The 22,648-nt window shown below is 38.3% G+C and overlaps 1 protein-coding gene across 1 annotated transcript; it reads right to left on the bottom strand.

The window, feature by feature from the left end:
* Window positions 1–1,292: 1,292 nt before the first annotated feature.
* On the bottom strand, window positions 1,293–10,159 carry LOC145470054 (H2.0-like homeobox protein). Its single transcript, XM_081453884.1, has 3 exons — window positions 9,593–10,159; window positions 3,437–3,601; window positions 1,293–3,267 (listed from the first exon to the last, which is right to left on the bottom strand). The coding sequence occupies exons 1-3, from the start codon at window positions 9,765–9,767 to the stop codon at window positions 2,942–2,944; spliced, it is 666 nt and encodes a 221-aa protein (XP_081310010.1). The 5' UTR covers window positions 9,768–10,159; the 3' UTR covers window positions 1,293–2,941.
* Between the last annotated feature and the right edge of the window lie 12,489 nt (window positions 10,160–22,648).

The raw sequence follows: 22,648 nt of genomic DNA, 5'->3' as shown, positions 1-22,648 counted from the left end.
GAGTACTGACGCTTCTGCTCATGTTCATGCGTTCTGTAAATCTTTTGTGTCTCTAGGTCCCTGTACGATTCGGCATTTGGGTGGCAAACCCTGACATCAAAGAAAGCCGATCGTTGGTGTTCCCAGGAACCACGTGCGTGAATATTCAGGAGTTCAGCTTCCAGGTCTCTCGCTTACAAATCGTATGCATGGCGTGGTCTACCATAAAGATTTCTCCACAAACACAGGTAGAGGGAATATCATCAACTGGTCAGCATCACGGAACTCCCGTTTATTTAGGTTGAAGCCCATTTCTCTGAGGGAAAGCACTGTCAGCCAGACCGATGACCCTTTTTCTGCTACCAGGCCTAGTGTTCGTTTGCACTCACGATGTACTCTCCCTGAGCCTCTCCACCGTGTCCTTAGTTCTTCTGCTCTTTCGCTCTTAACTGTCTGCTTTGCCGACTTAACTCGTCTGGCAGCTTATGTGTTTAAGACATAATATGCTCAACGAGGGGCGTCGTCACTTTGACACATGAAGGATACTCCCGACGTGCTTCCCGGCTTGGATTTCCAAGGCACAAGCTGCTCCCAGACGGACTGGAAGCGCTAGGATGTCTCTATCTATATGTTCACAGTTACGTTCCGTTATCGCTGGAATAAGGATTTGAGATATTGCATTCTCCAGTAATAATAATGATAATGAACAGGCATCCCCTCCGTATACACCCTTCTTCGCCAGAGACGTCTGCGGTGGATTGGCCATGTACATCGAATGGATGAGGGCCGCATTCCCAAGCAACTCTTGTACGGAGAACTAGTACAAGGAAAACGGCTGGTAGGACGACCGAAGCTCCGTTTCAAGGACGTGGCGAAGAGGGACATGCAGGCCATTGGTCTTCCAATCGATTCGTGGGAGACTCTTGCCAGTGACAGCAGTGCGTGGATAACAAATTGCACCGAAGCCCTACGAGAGGGAGAAAAGCTTTTGCACATTACAGTGGATACCAGGAGAGAATGTCAGAAGGCCAGGACCCTTGCTCCACCCACTGATTCCACTTATGTCTGTGGTTCTTGTCACTGCATCTGCCGATCAAGAATCGGACTCCAAAGCCATCTCAGGAAATGTTTAAGGAAATGTACAATTACTAACACACGCTAAAATTATGGACTAGATTGTCCGATAATGCCAATACATACATACATACATACATAATAATAATAATTTTTTATTTTTTAATAATAATAATAATGTTTATTAGTGGCTTATAAAAAATTACAACTGTAAAAATTCTAATAGTAATAATAATAAAAGTATCAATAGTAACAGTAGTATTAGTAGTAATAATAATTATATAGAAAAACATTTGAATCGTAGTTTGGCCTTTATTCTATTTTTTTTTTCTGGCAAGAGTACACGAGTTTCAGTTCTGTCAGGCAAACAATCGATTAATTCTGTCAACCTTAACAGCTACAACATGCAAGAGGACTACTGCATTAATGTAATGCGATATCGACCAGCTGTTTTTCCGTAAGTTTCTTTGAGACAAGGTTATCAATAAAAATAACTTTTGAGAATTTCTTTCCATCTAGTTCAAAGAAATGAAGGCACTAGATCATCAAATATGAGTTGTAACTTGAAGTGATCAAATGAGTATCCGCTTTATAAATCGAAAATAAGAAGTTCATAACTACCAAAGAATCAGATTTGACAACTTAAAATAAAGGTGTCCTTTAATCTTACTACGACATTTAGTTCTTATACCATTTAAGAAACAATAAGGATTTATGTAATGGAGACTAATCTTAAGAGCCATGTTTTTAATTGTTTTTGTTTTTTCATTATTACCATTCTAACATTCAACGCTCCTTACAGTTTTATTACTTAAACAAACTAGTTTGTTCACCTGTTCCTCCATAGATAGATAGACAATTTTATAAATCACAATATTTTTCCTTCAAATACCATTTCATACTTTTTTGAAAAAATTCGCGACTAGTAAAGGAACCGATCAAGTAAGCCAGCTGTTTGTCGCTGACTTATTCATTTCGTATTACTTTTTCATTTAGGCGTGTACGAATTTTTATACTAAACACTGGGGTCCGACACTGGACTTGATTTTGTTCCTTGCTTCACAACAGCACTGGCATCTCCATTCTAAACTGTTCGACAGTATGTGCCACTTCCTGCGTTAGCGGGGAACACTTACAGTTCTAGTGAAAATAAATCTTTCATGATCCTCTTACTCCAGTTCATGTGCAATAACCAGAACACTGCGCCTGCCCTAACCAAAGAAGTCTTGCATGAAGTGCCTTTGCTCGTACCCGAGATGCTTTTACAGCATCATGACGTAGATATTTTGTGAATTATTGAAGGGGGAACAAATTGCAATTTGTTCTTAGCGAATTTTTCAAGACATGACGACAACATTTGAAAAAGTGTGCCAGACTTTTTCAATTTAATATCACAACCTAGTGCATGCGCAACCATTATAGAAGCCATATTCAGTGCACTGTATTTGCATTGGTTAGGTTTCCATAGCTGTCTGTCGGGTTTTGATTTTCGAAGTCATGTTCATAATAGTGCCCCTGTAATGCCTTAGAGGCAATGAACCTTTAAGAAAATACGTAAAGGATGGCACCCCTTGAAAAAAGGTATTCAAATTGGTTGTGGTGATCAGTTCACCTCACTCTTAACCTATTCCTGATTCTTCCTAGTTACTATTACTCAGTCTTTCTATCTTAGCGCCTTATTGTTTGCTGAACGTTGGTTACCTAGCGATAATACGTTGAGTGCTTTAAGTACATTTGTAACCGTGACGTACAATTCCATGCATAAGATGGTATGTATAATTTAGCTACATTGGATATACATTTCTTAATTATCTTATTTATTTTATGAATCGGAAAAGAGGGGTAACTTTCTTTCCACCGGTAATAATATATACAACTTGTAATAGTTCTACTGTTCTTGTTTGTCGGAAGCTTCCCCGGGACTACCAGTGGCTATTGTCTCTCTTGCTTCTTGCCTCCATTTCATTCGCCTGTTTTGAAACCATACTTTAACCTGGTTGTCAGACAAACCCAACATGGAGGCCAGCTGATGTCGATCTGCTTTTGTTAAATATTTCTGAAGCTGGAAACGCTTTTCCAGTCCCTTTCTTTGAAGATTAGAAAACACTGCCCTGGTCCAAGGCCTCCTTGGTTTTCTCGGTTTTGGTTGGCCGGGTAGGACTTGTCCTGGTATTGTTTTATTGAGTACTGAGGCGCTGTAGTCTCCGTACATTCCTAAAAACAAATTAAAGTGAGTTGAAATATCTATATCGATTACAATCCATTGCAGAAGTGAAGCTCATGTCTTTTTCAATATAAAGATGTAGCATTCTTTATAGTTGGAATGCAGTACTCGTTTACACAGAGAAGGGTATGTTGGTGTCCAGTAAATGGCATAGTTTACCTGTTAATGAGCTGTATGAGTAAGGAGCGTGGCTGTAACAGGCTTCACAGTTGGAATGAAGTAATGATCCACACAGGAATGGTTGTGTGTGTGCCGTCAAGTAAGGTGAAGTCCAATAGGTCGCGTGAAGATGATCACATGTATTGGGAACCATCGAATAAGCGCCTAGCCAAAAAAAAAAACCAGCAATGTTAACTTGGAGCATGTACTACTCTGTCGTTTTGTTTTTACCGGGAGGAACATTATTATATATTTAATACATGAAGGAAAATTAGATTGGCTAATAACCTTATGCTTTGTACAGCAATCCACAAAGTGTGCAATGTGACCACGATGTTGCCATGTTCAAGACATTTTGTTAGCGTTTTTGTTCATGCTATAATGTTGTATGATGCTGTAATAAATCAGTTTAGAGTGCGGACTTTAAACTACCTCTGGATAACTATATTTCCTTGTGAGTCTTAGAGGGTTAACCCGAAAGAGAATCAAAATGATTGACCGACTTATCAATTTCATTCATAAAAAGAAACAGTTGCACCCAGAACAATACTTTGGAATGCAAATGACCTGAAAACGCGTTCCCATTCAAATTGTTTACAACTTTTTGGTTGGTGCATGAAAATCTCCAATATGACCATTCAAATGAAATTTGTTCACGATTTTATTAATTTGTCTAGTCAATAAAAATTACACTGAGTGCAATTCTTATCTAGGCCAAAATGGGTCATCTCTTGTCGAGACTGATAGTTAGTGATATGTTTGCGCTGTTTTTTCTCTTCGTTTAATCAAGATGAACTATTAGGGAGTCCTTCCTAAAGTGGAGTAAATTTGAACCAACTTCTTACAAATGCATTTAATCACTTAAATTCGGTTAGCAGAGTAGCAGCCAAAACACAATAAACCTGGCATAAAAAACTTTTTTTTACGTAGTTATTGTTGTTTTCCCATTATCAATCATAGCAATCACATTTGTTTCGAAAAAGGCGGCAATATTATCTTTCTATTAAAAGAATAAATTAGGACAATACATAACCGAATATTGTACTGTTATTTCCTTTTTGCTTGTCTGGAGAGACTTGGTGGTAAAAATAACTTGTAACAGATAACGAAAAGTTGGTCCAGGTGTACATGAATATTAGAGAAACGAAAATAACATTTTATAGTGATGTTTTGGGTATTGGTCTGCACGAATGAAAACAAACTAAGATAATACAAGGTTTGCCTACGATGATACATTGCGAAACTGTTAGGATTCGTCTAATGCAATGAAAATAAACAAGTTGAGGTCAATATCAGTAGCTAATTGCAGCCTTATTGTTTTAATATAATTGTGTTAATTGACCTGAGTGTGCCATGTTACGTTTATTGCAAAAGAGTTGGTGATCTATTCTCGCTTAAGGAAACAAGAGTAAAATATAACTACAAGCCAAACAGTTATCAAAGGATCTTTCATTGGTTATTTTCTTATTTTTTCCTAATGATAAGAACGGTGGACAATACATTGTTTAGTAGTGCATTAGTGTCATAATACATGCTACTCACTAAAATAGGGCTTAATTTTCAAAAGTTCTTAAAAAACGTGTCTTTAGTCTCAAAAACACGTGCACTTATTCACATGAAAAGCGTTCTCTCAAGGTTAATGACAACCTTTCAAACTTTTACGTATGCCTTTAGTAAGGTCTGAAACTAAAAGTTTTGTTCTAATTGGGTGGTCATTCACCGCAACAGGAGATCAGACGGGTTTGACACAAGATCCCTGTCAACGTCATTTGCGCAAACTTTCTCACGCTAGCCAAAACGATCTCGTGAGTAAGGTCGCCTCTATAAATAGTTTTTTGTGACTTTTGAAAGCCAGAATAGTTTTTGTTATGCAGTAAAAATATTTGTCTTTCCGATCTGCTGACGAATGATGTCCATTTCAGCTTTTATCGCATTCATAAAACAAAGCAACACAAACAAGTAAATGGATTTTAGAAAACTGATTCAATCTATTGCCGCGCCTCTATTGTGAAGCCTTTGTTGATCTGTCTTTCTTGATTTAATTCATCTTGAACTTCATTCTCTGAGACTTTTTTCGACAAGGTGATGTTCACTCTCGACTACAAAGGAATTAGCGTCTAATCCATTTCTAGCTGGTAGCATTAGATGATTTGTGTATTTAAGTTTTGTTTGAAGGCAGTGCGAGGCGTGGCGCTTTGTTTAATGTGTGACAGCTATTACAAGAAATGAATCCTTAGCGTTTGGTTAGAAATGCAATACACCGCCAACAGAAATGTCTTGCGTGTAGGTGCCACTTGAATATGTCAGTTCAAAACTCCGGAGCATTTTTCGTCTCCAACACCACAAAAAACCCTTTACTTTTGAGAGAGAAACGTTTTGCTTTCTCAGGCACATGACCCAGTGAGTGCACGGCTGTCGTCAGCTCTTTATTAGTAACATTATTTTTGTATATGTGTTCGTTTTTAGTAACCGCAGTAATGACAATAAAGTGATAAATTAAAATGAGACCCAAACCAGCTGCTTCGGCTGAGTGCAAAAGGAAATGAAAGGTGATAATCTTGTGTTTTCGACCCTTTTGTCTGTGTGGATTACAATACACGGGGTATTCAAGTTCTCATGTCCGATACATGTTTCTTTTCTCTTGATGAAAAGTGCTCAAAAAGCATTTTCAAAATTTGAACGGATTAACAAACTCAGTATAAACTGAAGCTAATTTTCTTTTGAAAGAAGATTACGGAGATTAGCATCCGTTCTTAAGCTGGCCACATGTTAATTCGTTCTTGGTTGTATTTGAGCCTCAGGCGAGTCTTTACAGACTTTACATCATCACGACTAAAACTTCTGAACGCACATTCCTATTTAGATATGACTGATGTAGTGTTGCCTTAACCTATCTCACATTTATTACAACAAAATCCCTCTGCACCATAACGAATCTTGTGATTTGTTCCCAGTCAAATAGAATTGTAATTATTCGTGTTAGTTTCAAGGTATACTCAGCCAAAGGAAAATCGTCTATATACTGCTCTTTGGCAAAGCCAAGGTAACACCAAATGCTTACTATCAAACAGTCTCAGCTTAGCGTCTAATTTTCTGTGCCAATGGATGATGACACACTGTGCATTACGTTCAAGTCAATGGAGTTTGCCGTCAATTGTATAATTTTGAACTTTGTCACCCTTGGACTAAAGTAACAAAATTGAAGTGAAGCTGGTTCAAGTTGAGCCATGCAAAAAATAAATACCCGTTGATCGGTAGCAGTTATCATTCAACCACGTTCATGGGGCTGCATGTTTTCTAGCCGGAGGTTATTATGGCCATGATATCAGCCCATAGCACATTTGTTTCTTTATACTCAGATATCTAAATTAAACCAAATCTCCGATTTTTAAAGAAAATTACAACGGTCAAGAAGTTCTCAAACTGTGTTTAGATAAAACCTTGAGGCTGATCTCAAAAATCATTCGGAAACAAGTCGCTTTACTCTCAACGACGAGCCAGTGTTATCTCCGTCCGATGTGTTTACCAATCAAACATATACATAGTAATGGAAAAAGATATCCTAACTGATACAGCTAACTCGTTAAAATATGAATATGGCTTAATATATGAACACTTGCCGGTTTAGGCAGAGTCTCTAGACATCAAAAGAAAATCCGGCGATTTCATCAATTGTCGTTCTTTCGATCTTGGGTTCCTCAGTGTTATAGTATACAATATCGTTTACACTCGGAACTTTTTAATGAAGATAATTTTTCGAAAATTATTTCGTGGAGCAAGAGCAAGATATTGATGTTAAAGGGGTAGCTTTGAAAGAATATACAGGCAATAAATAATCTTTGACTACTCACGAAAAACAGATCAAGCACAGTTTTAAAAGAATGGCATTTAAGTTCTCGAAAGGCAATACATATTTTTGCTAAAATTGTTTAAAAATGAGGGAAAACCCATTGTAGTTTTGCAAAATCTACTGATATTTGTTAGTAACCTATCGAATACAAGTCCAGTTCAGAGGGTCGCTACTGATGAGGGTATTCGACTTCTTTACCATTCCTCATTACCGCCGTATTCAATAACTCAGTTTGAAGTTTTCTGGGCAGTAGTTTCCACGTTAAAGTCTTCGCTTTTTCTATCTGCTTCTTTCCCCATCCAATATGAAATAAATCAACAACAATTTTTTTGTATATTGTATATTATAAAAGACATAATACTCCAAGAGGATTAATCGTGTACGAGCACTGATCAACCCTTTCCAATATCGAAAAGTCTAACCGAATTACCTTATTTGATAAAATGACAGAAAATGTTTGTGTCACATAGACAGACATGGACAAGTAAACTTGAACGTTTATTCACTATGGTGAAAACTTGATTACGAAGAAAAATAAACCTCGCGTATTAAGAATTAGCCTTATAAAGGTGTTTTTTTTTTTTTCACTAATATGGATGTATATAGGGCGTTTTATGCATTTTTTACGAAACCTTTTGCTATAACTGTTAACGAAGCTATATAAATGAACTCCATAAACCTGAGAATTATTTTCTCCGTTGCATGCTTCCTGTCAAAGATCAAAGACTTTCTCCCTGTCTAACTTCTTCTTGGTTTTTTAAAAGCATGTTCACATTCAGACGTTTAAGTTATCAAGTTCATCTTGATAAACTGGGATCTGTTCTACGTATCACAATAACAAGGTGATTTTTTAAGGAGAATACATTGGTAATAAGAAATTCTTCTGACAGAAGATATGGCTTATTACTGTTACTACGTGCCAGATCAGTTTAACAGTTGTACATAATTTCAAAGAGAAGCAACATAAGATATAATCAGCTATAATCACATAATCTTAGTATTGCTGGAATGTTTCTTTATTTCAAGATACGCGTTTGATTGCCATCACGACAGACTTGGACCACTTCTATTTCAAAGCACCCTTGCAAGGCTAGCATCTAACCGAACAACAGTCTTGGCGTCGCCTCTTCTCTTCAGAGATTGAGCACACAAAAGCGATCTGTTTAAATGTAAGGTACTCCTTTCACAGAAATAACACACCGCGCAATCACAAATCGCTCAGAATACACGCACACCGCTCAGTACCGGAGATAACGGGTCGTTTAAAACCTAAAAAGGTATAAATTACTCGCCGCCTATGTTACAAGACCTATTTGCTGATGAAAGACAAAAACAAATTTTCGCCCTTCTTTCTGAGCGCCAACCACTTCAATAGTTTTATTCCAACAAGAGTGCAACTTCCGTAAATATCTGTTTGATACAATGGATACGCTGCCGTTTCCGTTGTTTGATCGGCTTCGCGAAAACGGGCTTATCGCGTAAGTTTCTAACGAGTAAGTGTGGGCAATCAAGGGCACGCTATGTTGAGGTGCCGCTAATAAGATAATATATCAAAGAACGAAAAGGCCACGAGGAAAGTGAATCGCAACACAACGATCCGATCCCTTCACAAATAAAAATAAAGCATTAATTACCATCGAGACAGGGCCTTACTCACCTGCAGTAACATTTGATGAAAAGGGAAAGATAAGGACGAAAAACAATTAATTTGATATTCTCTTTTTCGATTCTTTTTAAGATGCTGTGGTATTTCTTTAATTAAGTGCTGTATTGTGTTCCACTGTACAAAGAAACTGCCTCCGTCCAAATGCATCGCTGACTAGACTGACTAGCTGTTGGCGAAATCTGAATTGAAGATCTTCTGCCTCAACCGTATAAACTGAAAACTTTAACGCATTATTAGAATTCAACATCGAGAGATTTTTACCCGTGACAAGTGAACTTGAATTGAGCTATGTATTTTCGTTTGGAAGCTGAGGCCGAACATAATCATAAACAATCTAATTTGTCCTTTTGTTAATGTACGAGATAACATCTTGGGCGTAAAAGTTTATCGCCTGTCCCTTCCACTCGGACGTCGTTCTAAGCTGTGAAAAATCTGCCCGGTTCTAATGAAATCTATTAGTTGTTTTATGAGGGTTTTTACGTGAGAAATACACTTAATATCTGCCACATAACGCTTTGTAAAACCAAGTTGTCTCGAGATGAATAAGAATATCAAAGCGATAGACATGAGCGTGTGTTACGCGGTTTGTACGACAATTTGTTGTTATGTTGTTAGTTAACAGTGTTCGATCAAAGCTTACCCAGTAGAGGTAGTCTTTCCCTTTGGTCGGTTTCGTGTCTCCCGAGTATTTGGTCTACACCAAAGCTTAGCTGTTGATAACTTGGTACCGGGGTCGACACGCCAATTCCACTGCTTGTTTCGGACCGAGAGCCGTGAGGTCGGGCTAAAATGTCGTCTATACGAAAAGACGCCATGCTGTGCTCCGCAAAGAAAATAAATCACAACTCTTGTTTCGAAAACGATGTCGATGTTAGCCAGCCAACGATAAAGCTGGAAAGCTATAGGCTCGTAAAGAAGGCAAAGACAAAGAGGTCCCATCAGATGTCGAGCTACAATGGCCCACGGGGAGCTAGAAATGACATTGCGTTGTTGATTGTCACTTCGAGTTCCATTAGCGTTGATTTGTTGATTTTTATCATCTTAACTTTTCTTTGTCAATGGGAGACATATACATATAGACGTAATGTGCTTCCTGAATAATGCTTTTTGAGGAATGGTTTCGATTGATATCTGTATTCACAGATGGGACAGGAAGACCCAAGAGCACGCAAGAGCTTTTGGACTTACCTTATATCGCTCACAATTCTTATGGATTAGTAACGGATACTTTTATTTATTATCCAGTTGTGTCTTACAGTTATTGTTTGATACTGAAAATAATAAGCCCAAAATAACATAATCTCTGCTGATCGTAGTCAAGAAATTGAATAAAAGGCAAACGAGACAACTCAATAAAAACAGGTAAGCTTCATGGTTAAAAAGCCATCATGTAGTAACTGCCTTATCTCATAACTAATGGTGTCGAGTTTACCTGGGTGACCATTGGAAGTCAATTAGCACCCATTTAAGGTATTAGATTCACGTATGCTCATTTACACAGCCACACACGTGTATTAATATCCTCTGGCTTAATTAATTCCTCACTCTATCACTACTTGTGTGTTTTCCACGTAGATAAAGTAGATAAAGGAGTTTAACACTGCATTATACGGAAAGACGAAAGAACTCGGCTAGGGGCCATGTTGCTTTCTCGTGTTTTCTTTTCAAACAACTATGCAAAATCAACAAAACCATATATCTTGTTCGCGAGAGTTTTTTCGTGGACAACAATTTCTGCGGTTTCCTCTGAGGCGATAATTCAATTATCGCACGATTAAGATGGAATATGATCCAGGAGCTTTAAAACTAATCCAAAAAGGAAACTGTGCCTGCCAACTCATTATATTCCGTGTACACCACAATATGGAAACAGCGCCGATAGTTTTGACTAAAATGGCTGAATGCTGTCAACATTCAAGCTAGAAACGTCTCGCATAAAATTAAACCAAATGCATTTTTGTTTGCCACTCTGCCATAGGGCATGGTGCCTGAGAAAACACCAACTATCACAGATACTACAGGTAAATGTTGTTTTAAGTAGCACGTCGGCTTGATTATCAACGGTCTTTAAAGATACGAAACAGCTTCCAATAACTAGGCAAATGTTTTTAATCCCTTAAATAGTTGTTAGTGTTATCGGATTATGCAAATCTCTCGAAGCAGTATACAGCCATTTTGCCAGCGATGGCTGTTTGGCTGATACATACATCACACCCAGGATTTTAACACGCTGAATCTGGCGTTGCACGTTATGTTTTTATTGCTTTGTAATAATATCACTGGTATGATTTGAAAGAAAACGTTTCACAATGTTTCCTGATCGTCCTGACAACACATTTTGATTGCGTGAAATGTAGCAGGTCAATAACATCAATATCGTCACTTGTCATCTTCTATGACGGTGGGCAGGAGATACGATGATTTCTCTCTCTCAATCAGTAAGAGCTTTGCCATATAATATTCGTATTTCACTGAGGAGAAGCTTCGACACGATATTTGTGTGACTTCTGTATCAAGCGATGTCTAACCCTAATTTTCATATTACGCTAGAATTTTGTCTCGGAACAGCGATAGAAATTCAAAGAAAACAAGAGAAGTATCAAAGACCTTTAAAAGCTACTTGTGACAAGAAATATTGTTGGCAGGCCATTAAATAACAATCAAGCCACAGATTTCAAAACAGAACCTTCTTTTTCTAGTGGTTACTTGGTCATTTCTTGTGTTTGCCTGCTTTGTGGATTTATTCAGTTTAAAACTAGTTATCACGTTTTTAGATCACAATGAATGTTACAAAAGTTTCTAAGGTGTAACAGACATTTCAGTTTGTTTTATAAACAGTCGTCCATCAACTGATTGAATCTGTTGTTTATATTAGCGAGAGAACATTTTTCTCTGCGAAAATCTTTTGGAAACCGAAAAGCTGTGAACTTGTTGACAAGGCGTGGATTTCTTTCATGCTGATGTTTGGAATTGCTATATTAACGGAGGAGAAGGAAAATATTTGTCTTTGACCGCCTAAATTTTTCAATACAGTGACTCAAACGTTCCGTTTTTTTGAAATGCTTCAAATTCTTCTTTCGACCTTTCATTCACAACTGTCGTAACCTTTACATTTTTAGCCGGCCTTTATGTATTCTCATACGAAAATTTTATGTCAAACCTTTTAATACAACATGTGTCAACATGGAGACCACGCCAGCGTTGAATCGAGTATCACGGGTAGGAGTTGTTTTGAGTGTCTTGTCGAAGTTTCTCGACTTAACTGTGTACTGGATGGAGTGCCGGGAAACGCTTTTGTGAAACTCCTTCAGAGACGTGTGTAAACTGCTTCTTGCAGCGGAAATATTATTGGCATTTGGTTTAATTTGCATTTCTCAATGTTTGCTCCATGGAATCTTCAAAGAACAACAGCTTATGGAGATTTATCCGGTAATGTTTGCGTTTCGCTGTCGCATGGTGAACTAACTCCAGGCAGAACAGATGTTATGCTGTTCTGAGTGCAAACAATTAATTTACTCCTCATTCAAAGGATCACGATAACTTTTCACAAATCTTTTCACCTGCTTGATAAGTCAGAAGTTTTCAAATCCGGTTTTTCGAAAGGCTGACAACTTTAATGACACTTTATTACACAGTCTGCTTGTCAAAGAATGGATTGTTTTTTACTATATTTACAGTCTACATTGTATTCCCTATCATCTGCTTACTAAATGATCCGTCTGGTAAAACTTACAGTAGTTCACAAAATCCACCCATCACGTCCACTTGTTTAGAGCCGGGTGTTCCGCTGAAATTACGTGCGTACAGTCATCAGATTAAGCTGTAACAGTACTTTGCCTCATAAGGCGTTCTTTCATGTTCCTTATCTTGTGTGTAGAAGTACTTCCCTTGTTTGACATGGCGCATTTTTCCATTCGGACAAAAGAGCAACGTTGTGGAAAGTAATAAGCCGTCTGAGAAAAACAGAACTAGAGGAGTCACGTGCCAAAAAAAAAAACTAATAAAGTATACAATTAAATCTCAAGTAAAGTTTTTTTTTTCTCGACTGACTCAGGTCACTTGTCACTAGGCTTTAATTAAAAACTTCGCATTGTTCTTAAACGTGAATTAACCATAATAACGTCACAAGTAGAAAATGCGTTCAAAGTGGTCTGACAGAACTCAGGAAAAAGACTTTGATTGTTTCCGTTGTTGTTTTAAACAATATTTGCCTAAATTTTGTATTCGCTCTTGTACAAGGTTTTGTTCTGTTTACCGTTCTACGTTCTCTTGTACAAGGTTTTGTTCTGTTTACCGTTCTACGTTCTATAATAATAATAATAATAATAATAATAATAATAATAATAATAATAATTAATATTAATAATATTAATTAATAGTATTTTTTTAATGTCCATCTCAGTTCTCCTCCGTTCTTGTCCTCTCCTTTCGTTTCCTCTCCACTCTCATCTCACCTCTCCTCACCTGCTGACTCCTCTACTCTTCCCTGGTCGGCTTTGCTCTGCTCTAACTCTATCTCAGTACTCCTTTGTTCTGTCCTCTCCTTTCCTCTCAGCCCACTTCTCATCTCACCTCTCCTCACCTGCTGACTCCTCTACTCTTCCCTGGTCGGCTTTGCTCTGCTCTAACTCTATCTCAGTACTCCTTTGTTCTGTCCTCTCCTTTCCTCTCAGCCCACTTCTCATCTCTCCTCTCCTCACCTGTTGACTCCTCTACTCTTCCCTGGTCGGCTCTGCCGGCTCTGCTCTACTCTATCTCAGTTCCCCTCTGTTCTTGTCCTCTCCGTTCTTGCCTTCTTTTTCTCCCTTCTAGGGTTATCTTTAATCTACTAAGCCCTAGTTCCTCTCCAAAATTACTTCATTGCACCGTACAGCCCTGGAGAGACTTTAACCGCTCACCTACCTTGATCTTCCTTTTAAAACTTAAATCCCTTTATTATGTCGGCCAAACATGCTTAGTAGTATATGACTGTTATACGCGGAGTGCGCTGATCTGTATTCTGTTAGATGGACACTGACCCATACCGGACTACTGAATTCTGATTACAGACAAAATTACGCCAAATGACTGAGGACGAATCATGCAACGTTTAATAACTAGTTTTTAAGCAGTTAGTTATTTCATGACGTGTTCACACCTACTTGCATACCGTGGTTCTTTTTCTATAATTACCACAGCCGTAAGTATTTCTACCAATCACCACCGAACAGATTCGTGTCTTCATCACAGTATTACCAAGTAGGTGTAGTGGTGTAAAAGATAGCCCCTATCAGGCGTTCAGTTAGTAGGGGCCCAGTATGAAAAATGGCGCACGAAAAAAAGGGGAGAAGCGCGGCGCGAGAAGGCGAGACTGAGAGCGCATGTGAGTATTTTTGACAAAAAGTCCTTCCCTCACTTATAGACTGCCTATAGGGTGTTTGTTGTTTTCGCTTTATGAGGGGAAACGACGACCAACGAAATCGAAATACCCAAAGCCACAAATCCATCTAGAATGGACACAATTTGCGCCCAAAATAGAGGGGAAGAATTCAACTCCTTCATTTTAGCATGTTAAGGACTAAAGTGAATTTCCCATACAAAGTCCATAAATTATTCGTCGCATATCAAAGCCGCTATTGAATCAGCAGTCGAACACTGACCTTGGGTGGCGTGTGGTTTCACCGGCCCCGGATGTGATTGTAATAACTCCGAACAAGAATTTCTTCAGCATTCAGAAACTTCAGAATATCTCCTTCGGTGAGCGACACGAACTGTTTGTGCGCTTCCCTTCATATCTGAAATAGAAGACGCAGTGTAGGAGGACAAGGGGCGCTTTCTATTTGACCAAAAATTCCGGTGTGAATTTCCGGAAATTTCCATGGGCGAATGGTAAAGACTTTTCCAGTATGGAAAACGACAGGCCGCACAGTTTCGTTCGCTTGGAATTTAGAAGCAAACAGAACACTGATATGTCGACATCGTGACTTTTTATAGATCACAACAGCATGGACCTTATACAAACGAAAACGGGCGCAGCGAAAACGTCGCAAAGCAAAGGGTTTGATGAGTCGTACAATGGTTCTGCACGCGTTATAAATCTTTGTACATTTCTTAGCCAAGCTATGCAAAACAAACAAGTACACCACAGGGGCATTATTTTTATAAAACGCTTTCTTCGCGAATTTAGCTGCCGCTAGTATTTATCGACATATAAGTGAAAAGATTCTAAAGTATTTCAATTTTCGAATACGCGTCGCCGTCATCCTTGCGTGAGATGTCCAATTCGCTGTCATCGCGGCCAAAAGAATTAGAGCTGAATAGAAGAAAATCGAGAATTTGCATAATTTCCGAAAAAGAGGACAACCTCGTGAGGTATACCCAAATTTTCGAACATATTTTCCTGGAAATTTCCGTTCCATTTGGTTTTCATCCCGGAATTTCCAGAATTTTCGGTTGAATGGTTCGCTTTTCGGAAATTCAACAATTTCCGGATTTTCTGGAACTTTTCCCTGGAAATTTTCGTACCATTTGTCCCCGTTTCGAAAATTTCGGAATTTTTGGTCGAATGGAAAGCGCCCAAGCTTACCCGACGAAAACTTTTGAAAAACTTTCGACAAGAAAGCCCCCCAAGACTGAGAATTCATTGAGCTCGAACGTGTGGCGAGTGACGTGTCAAATTATCGTAATTTCACACATGTTGAATTAACTGTTTTTCTCCGCAGTCGAAATCTGTATAACAAACACAGTTTATATAATAACAAATTTTAATTGTATTAATTCCCACAAGTTCATTAGTTGTCTAACTTTATAGCTATCAGTGTCACGCTCTCTCAATATAGTTTGATTGATGATTGATTGATTGACACTACTGGTAAGCGGCAGGAGCAGTATTAAAAAGAGATGTACAAGACTTTGTCAGGCCTCTTTGCCAGATCTGTTGCTCTGTCAGTGTAAGTGTGTTAAATGCGTGCCTTTTTACTATTCTAGTTTTCTCGGACCCTACTTTTTTTACCCCACTTACTTTACCCCTCTTATTTTTCTACGTCAAGTATTAAAAGAACCAAAACGTCAAGAGAAACAAAGACAAACTTGAAGCGCGCGCATTCCTTCATATCTCAAAGAAGAGGACAGTGTAAGAGGACAAGGTTGCCTGAGGAGAACGTTGCAAACTATTTCTTGGAACGATACAATAGCCTCCAAATTATTGGCGAATGAAATGTCGACCTCTTTCTTTCGAGTTATTCCAAAACAAGTAAAAACCAACATTTTTCTCTCGATGTGAGCTGTCTTCCGGGTGCCCTTCCGGGCACTACAAAGTACCAAAGCGTCCTAAAAAAATCTAGAACGATATTTTCCCATCAAATGTATTATACGAGCATTAATAGTCAATGTTTTCCTTGATGGAAATGCCATCTTTAAGCGATGGTTTATTTTGGGCGCGGACAACTGGAATTGTATTTGGCAGGGCCCCTCTGGATACCAGCCACTGTGCTGAATGGGCCACCCTGCATAAATAAAGTTTTACCTACCTACCTACAAATACATGCGTACTTGTTCTGCGCGTTGCAAACACGTTTTTGTTTCACTCTACCACATATCTTGTTCTATCGCTTTCAGTGTTATATGACGAGTATATGGCGTCTGCTGGAATGTAATATGTCCAACTGACAGGGTTGCAAATTATTTTAATCTTATTTAAAGCCTAATTTCATGTTTATTTCAGCTTAAGAACTAGTTCCGGATGAATACGTAAAGAAAACTTTTAATTCCGATTGAAATGCGGAAAACAGCCCGGCCTGCGCGCGTTGTGTTGGGGCTGTGTTTTACAGAGGAAGGATGGGAAATGTACAAGGATTTATAATGCAACGTATACTTTTCGTACACTGTTCTGCTAATCAAATATTTTCGCCCAGATCTTGCCTTATATTTGTGCAGAACAAATATCAACTATTGACGTAAAAATGTTTGCTATTCCCGAGAGGGTCGCTCTCCCAGATTTTTTTGAGGGGAGGAAGCGGATGTGCGCAGGCTACCGAAAACAACCGTCGATTTCACTCCCGCCGAGATCTGTCGTTTTTCCAAGCAACGAGAAACGTCATTTCATTAGTAAATAGCCAGTTATTGTTTTGTTCCGCTGGTTATAAAACTGACAGAAAAACAAACAAATAAAAAAAAACTGCACTTGATCTATGTTGATTTAGCTCATCAATAATGAAACTAGGTCTTTATGTCACCGATAAATAGTCAAAGTACAAAGATCTACAAATAACCCTTCGGTATGTTCGGTGCAGCAACAAAAAGAAACTCAATAAGCACTTAATGACTGGCGCTAAGGGAAACAGTGGGAAAAAAGTCGAAAAAAAACTGCGAGGAGTCGTTTGCTTGACGCCGACTGGCTCACAAATTTGCCGCGATTTCGAGAAGCACGACCTGATCACGCGCGAGTCGAAAGTTCAAGTTGTATTTTTCCCAGGGAGTTAGTGAGTTTTGTTCGCCCTAGGGAGTTAGTACTTGGCTTCACACTAGAAGCTAAGTTAGTTTCAAGTAAGCTTTTCACTCAAGTGAACTTGAAAATCTCAAATCTTACTTTAGAAAACTTGGCTTCACACCTGATGAAAAAGTGTGTTACTTGAAGCATTTTCGCAGTAAAATCAGTCATACATATCACAAATGCGATTGTCCGTCAGTAAAATGGTGAAGACGTGCATATAGTTGCTTTGTTGCTAAAGAGCAAAGGAACAAAATACATCTTCGGTATTTCTCTAGAATGACTCAACGCGGTTTTCGGCAAAGAAATTGCTGTATGGCTTTAGCTAACCTAGAAAATGTATATCCGTGTGACTCGTCCACTGTTCAACAGAGTTTTTCAAAAGCAAAGAAATGACATGGTTTAAACTGAAACAGCAACTGGTTTGTAATTTGCAGAAGAGCATTTGGTGTCGAATGATGTGAAAAGCGGTGGTTTAAGCTGTCTATGAAAATAAATTCAAACAATTTATAATGGTAACAGGACTGACTGGAGTCCAATTCGGTCTGTAATCATACGAGTGATTAACAAAATCGGACGACCGCTAAGCGGGAGTCCGATTTGTTAATCACGAGTTACCAATTAATCATAACAATTACAATTTCCCACAAAAGTAAAAGTTTCATTTGATAAAGAGCTTTTTATTGTCATTTTAAATATCATAATTATAAAATATGGAGAACAGCTCGCAAAATGGCTGTTAAGTCTCTTTCAAAACAGTCACCAGAGACTAAACCTCCACAATTTTACAAAGTCAGTCTCAGTCAGTGGTTACTATAATGATTGTAATCAATGTTGTGATTGGTGGATTTAGTGGAGAGGACTTAAAATGATTGGCTCATGTAACTGTCCGATTACAGGTGTCTGATTACAGCCAACTGTCCGATTACACTGTCCGATTACATCTTTGCAGATTAATTAGAGCAAAATACAACAATTTATGCACCAATCACATTTGAGGAAATTGTAATTGTTATGATTAAGTTGTTTATCGGTCCGTTCATCAGAATCATAGCAACGCTACACATCGCTTTTAGTTGGCTTCCATTTCCTATTGGTCAAGTGCGTTCTCAAGTGTGGTGTAGACCATACTTGGCGGCGCACTTCGGCTTCTTTGATCTACGAACGTTTCCATGGTCACTAAGTAAAGTCCAAGTAAGTACATTTTACCCCTTCACACTCAAGGTAGGTTCCAAGTGCACTTAGATTATAGTTATAAGCTCTAGTGCGAAGCCAAGTAATGAGTTTTGACCCAGGACACGTGACACGTTCTCCTCCAATCGCAAAACGTATTTGAGTTGGGAGGTATAACAATACATTTTGTCCTTGATCGCAGAATTTCGAAACGCTACAAATCAGGCAGATTTGAAATAAATCAACGCGATTTTGAATCACAGATCTCTATTACGATGGATCGCTACTTGTAGGCCATTATCTGTTTCAAACAAAGGCTATGAACTCCCCGGGGGGACCCCCATATAAAACGGACGGGGGTGCTCGTCGTACCTTTGAGGGGTGAAAAAGAAGTTTTGGTACTTCTTAGGGTCAGCCTCAAAAGGTCCACAGAGGGAGCTTTTCCGATACCATTTAGGGTATTGAGCCGAAAAAAAAAGACCACTGATAAACTCTTGGTCTTCGGCCATCGTAGCTTGATTAAAAACATAGCAGAAACGGCGGTGGTAAACATTTTAAAAACATGCATTTTATGAACTTAACGTTTCGTATGCTAGTCAACGTACATTTTCAAAAGTATACCCGTTAAATGTTTTGAAAAGCTATTTATACTGTATCAATGGAGGTCTGGAACCTAGACAGAAAACATCTGCAGTAGAAATTTAAGACTTTTCAAACGGAGACTGTCTAACGTGACACAATGGAAAAGCTTTTCTAATAAAGAAAGAACTTTTCATTGCTGACAGGGTTTTGTAGTTTTAGAATTGGTGCTTCTTTAAGTCTTAAGCCACTCCCACAAAACAGGATCTTGGCAGTCTTGGTATCTCTTAGAGAATCGTTTCAAAATTTCCGACGAGCAACTCCGTCCTTTTTGTAAGGGAGTACCCAGGGTATGAGCTCTCTCTTTCGCTAAATCCAAGAAACCCAGTTCCCCTTGTTAGCCCAGGCCGTGTTATCCTGCCTTTCTCGTACATCACAATTTAGCCGTAAACTGGAAAAGAAGGAGAAAAACGCACGTTGCCCCCTCCTTCCATCGTTCTCTCCCCTCCCCGTCTCTCTCATTTTACGCCAACTAGGCATTGAGTTCGTAGCAAGCGTGAAGCATGCTGGCCTTGAGAAAATAGGCGAGGAAAGAAAACGCTGAAGATGGGGGTAGGGTGGGGTTCTGATTGGGCAGACAAGGGCTCACGCCCCAATTTTCGCGCAACCAGACTTCGCTGAATCGACGCCATGACGCTTGAGAAACGAACAAACCATCGATTGAGCGCTGAACGATTTTAAAACTTTGTTATGAATGCTGAAAAACACAGCAGTTTACTCAACAAAGTGCACCGCAACAGCGCACACAAAATGACGCGTACTGTCCAATTACCAGCATAACACGTACACTGTCCAATTAATGCTCAAATCGGGCTGCTGATAGCCAATCAAATTCAAGAATTTTGTTATACATGTAGTTTTGATTAATAGCAAAATTCTGTGATGGGGATTGTTTATCACGTGGAAGGAACCAGATTTTTTGGCATCTTTTCTGAAAGAAGTGTAAAAGTTTAATTTTCTGTTTGTGTAAAATTGTTAATTTTAACTGATGGGCTGTTGATGCTTTTCTTATGTTTTGTTTATTGTGGGAAGTAAAGCGTTGTTAATTTTCAGTTAGTGTGAGAACTCAAATTGTACTTGATGCAAAGTTGAACAATTTTTTGCATCAGACCTGTCTGGTTTTTTTCAGCCATCTCCTTAGATAGTTGCAGTCATTGTTTAGTGATATTATTTTCTGGCAAACTTATTATGGAAGTTTCAACGGCCAATTTTATAGGTAGTCTACTAAGTTCATTTCTGGTTGCAACATTTGGGCTTTGTTTTTCAATGTTCACCCCAAGAAATTGTTTGCAAAAATACATGTGTGTATTTTTCAATACTGTCTTTTTTTCAGTAGGGGTTTCAATAAGTTTTTTTAGCAGGCAGGCATTATTGTGGGTAGTAACGTGTTGTTAATTTTCATGTAGTGTGATAGAACTTGAATTGCACTTGATGCAAAGTCGAACAACTTTTTTGCATCAGACCTGTCTGGTTTTATCTGCCATCTCCTTAGATAGCTGCAGTCATTTTTTAGCGATATTATTTTTTTGAAAACTCATTATGGAAGTTTCAACGGCCAATTTTATAGCTAGGCTACTAAGTTCATTTCTGGTTGCAACGTTTGGGATTTGTTTTTTAATATTCACCCCAAGAAATTGTTAAAATACATGTGTGTTTTTCAATGTCGTCTTTCTCTCAGTAGGGGTTTCAATAAGTTTTTTTAGCAGGCAGGCATCGGGATTTGACAACCGCGCAGAAAAAATGCAAGACCTGAAGGGCCTTGCCGAGGTAGGGGGTCCGGGGGTGTGTCCCCTGGAACTTTTGAAATCCTAGACTTGCAGAGAAGAATTTTCCTCAATTTGGAGCAAAAAATCAGTACTGTTTAATTGTCTACAGGAGAACATTGTTATTTTGTATAGTAAACCAAATCATATTTTGATGCCATATTTGATCAACAGATAAATCAGTTTTCATAATGGTTTACTGATTACATAAAAAGGCGGTAGCACAAAAATTTCTATTCAGTATTCCATTATTTCCAGCTTGCTGTTAGTGAAAAAAAAAGTGCCATTATAATAGCAAAGCACGCAAGTAGAGTTCTGCATTAATACTGAGACTTGTGTGATGTGCAAGTCGGCTTCTTTCCATCATTTTAAAAGAGAATCAATAGCACAGAATATTAAAGCTTTTTAATGTCTAGGACAATGATAAAACTGAACACGATATTATTTTTACATATGTAATTCAGTGCAAACAGGTTAAATTAATGTATTATTGTCTGCTGTTTATAGAAGAATGAAACTTGAAACTTGAACCAGCAGGGAAGAAATTGGCCGTGTGTTAGGTAACTGACTGATTGAGATGATAATCTATAATTTTGTCGCTTCCCAGAGCCAGTTGAGCCAAGCTGAGAAATAATTGTATACTTCCTTCACGCTTTAGAGATGAAGAGCCAGAATTAGAAAAAAGAACATTCCCAAGTATACTGTATTTTCAAATTTATTTGCTATTTCTCTATAAATTCATAGCAACAAACAAACAAATGGCAATTGAATTTCATGGTCAATTTCAGACCATTTATTCTTATGGAGAAAAGGGGAAGTACATTTAATATTTCATTTATGCAAGAAAAAGGTTTTCAACACAAAGACAGTACTAATCAAAACAGGCTCTTTTGTTGAAGTTTCTATAAAGAAATAAATAATTCACTTGCCTAAGCAAAATTAGAAGCAAAAATCTTTTTACTCCTCACTTCACAGCACTTTTTAACATCCACAAAACATTGATAAACCCTTTCAATATATCATGACTCAAAGTTTATGTCACCCGAGACCACGTACCTTTGGACCTTTTCTCTGGCAGAACAGAAAAATATTGAGTTATTTGCCATGTAATTTTGACACATTTTATGTGGGCTTTCATGTGTAACATACATGTATGTTTCTGCAATGCATCATTGGGCAAATTTGAAGATACGAGGTCATACAAGGGTGATAATGCGTCCTGTCGCCAGTAAAATCATGTTTTCTATGACTTGTAATAAGCTTAATATTTTAGAAGACTCTTAGCCTCAGGGAGATAGCATGGGACAGCAACAGCATGATATAAATTATTGATGAAGCAGCTGGGCAAAGTTTTGTTTACAGCCAGTCAATTTGCCTGGTGCCCAGCCCTTAATGGAACCCCTGCCCAGGTGTTCAAATTATCATCTTTATCGTATGTAACCCAGACTTCTGAACCATACAGAAGAATAGGAAGAAAAAGAGAATCAAAAAGTTTATTAGTGACATTGACGGATAATTTTGAGAAATCTAAGTACAAATTGAATAGCATGGGCGAAATAATACAACCTTGCCGTACACCTTTCTGGTAGTCAAAAAATTCTGTCCTTTTATCAGTGCACTTAATTGAACATTTAGTTTTTCAATACAAGTTTTT

Source organism: Orbicella franksi, chromosome 15 (genome assembly GCF_964199315.1).
Source record: "Orbicella franksi chromosome 15, jaOrbFran1.1, whole genome shotgun sequence".
NCBI lineage: Eukaryota > Metazoa > Cnidaria > Anthozoa > Scleractinia > Merulinidae > Orbicella > Orbicella franksi.
This window is presented reverse-complemented; position numbering and strand designations above follow the sequence as displayed.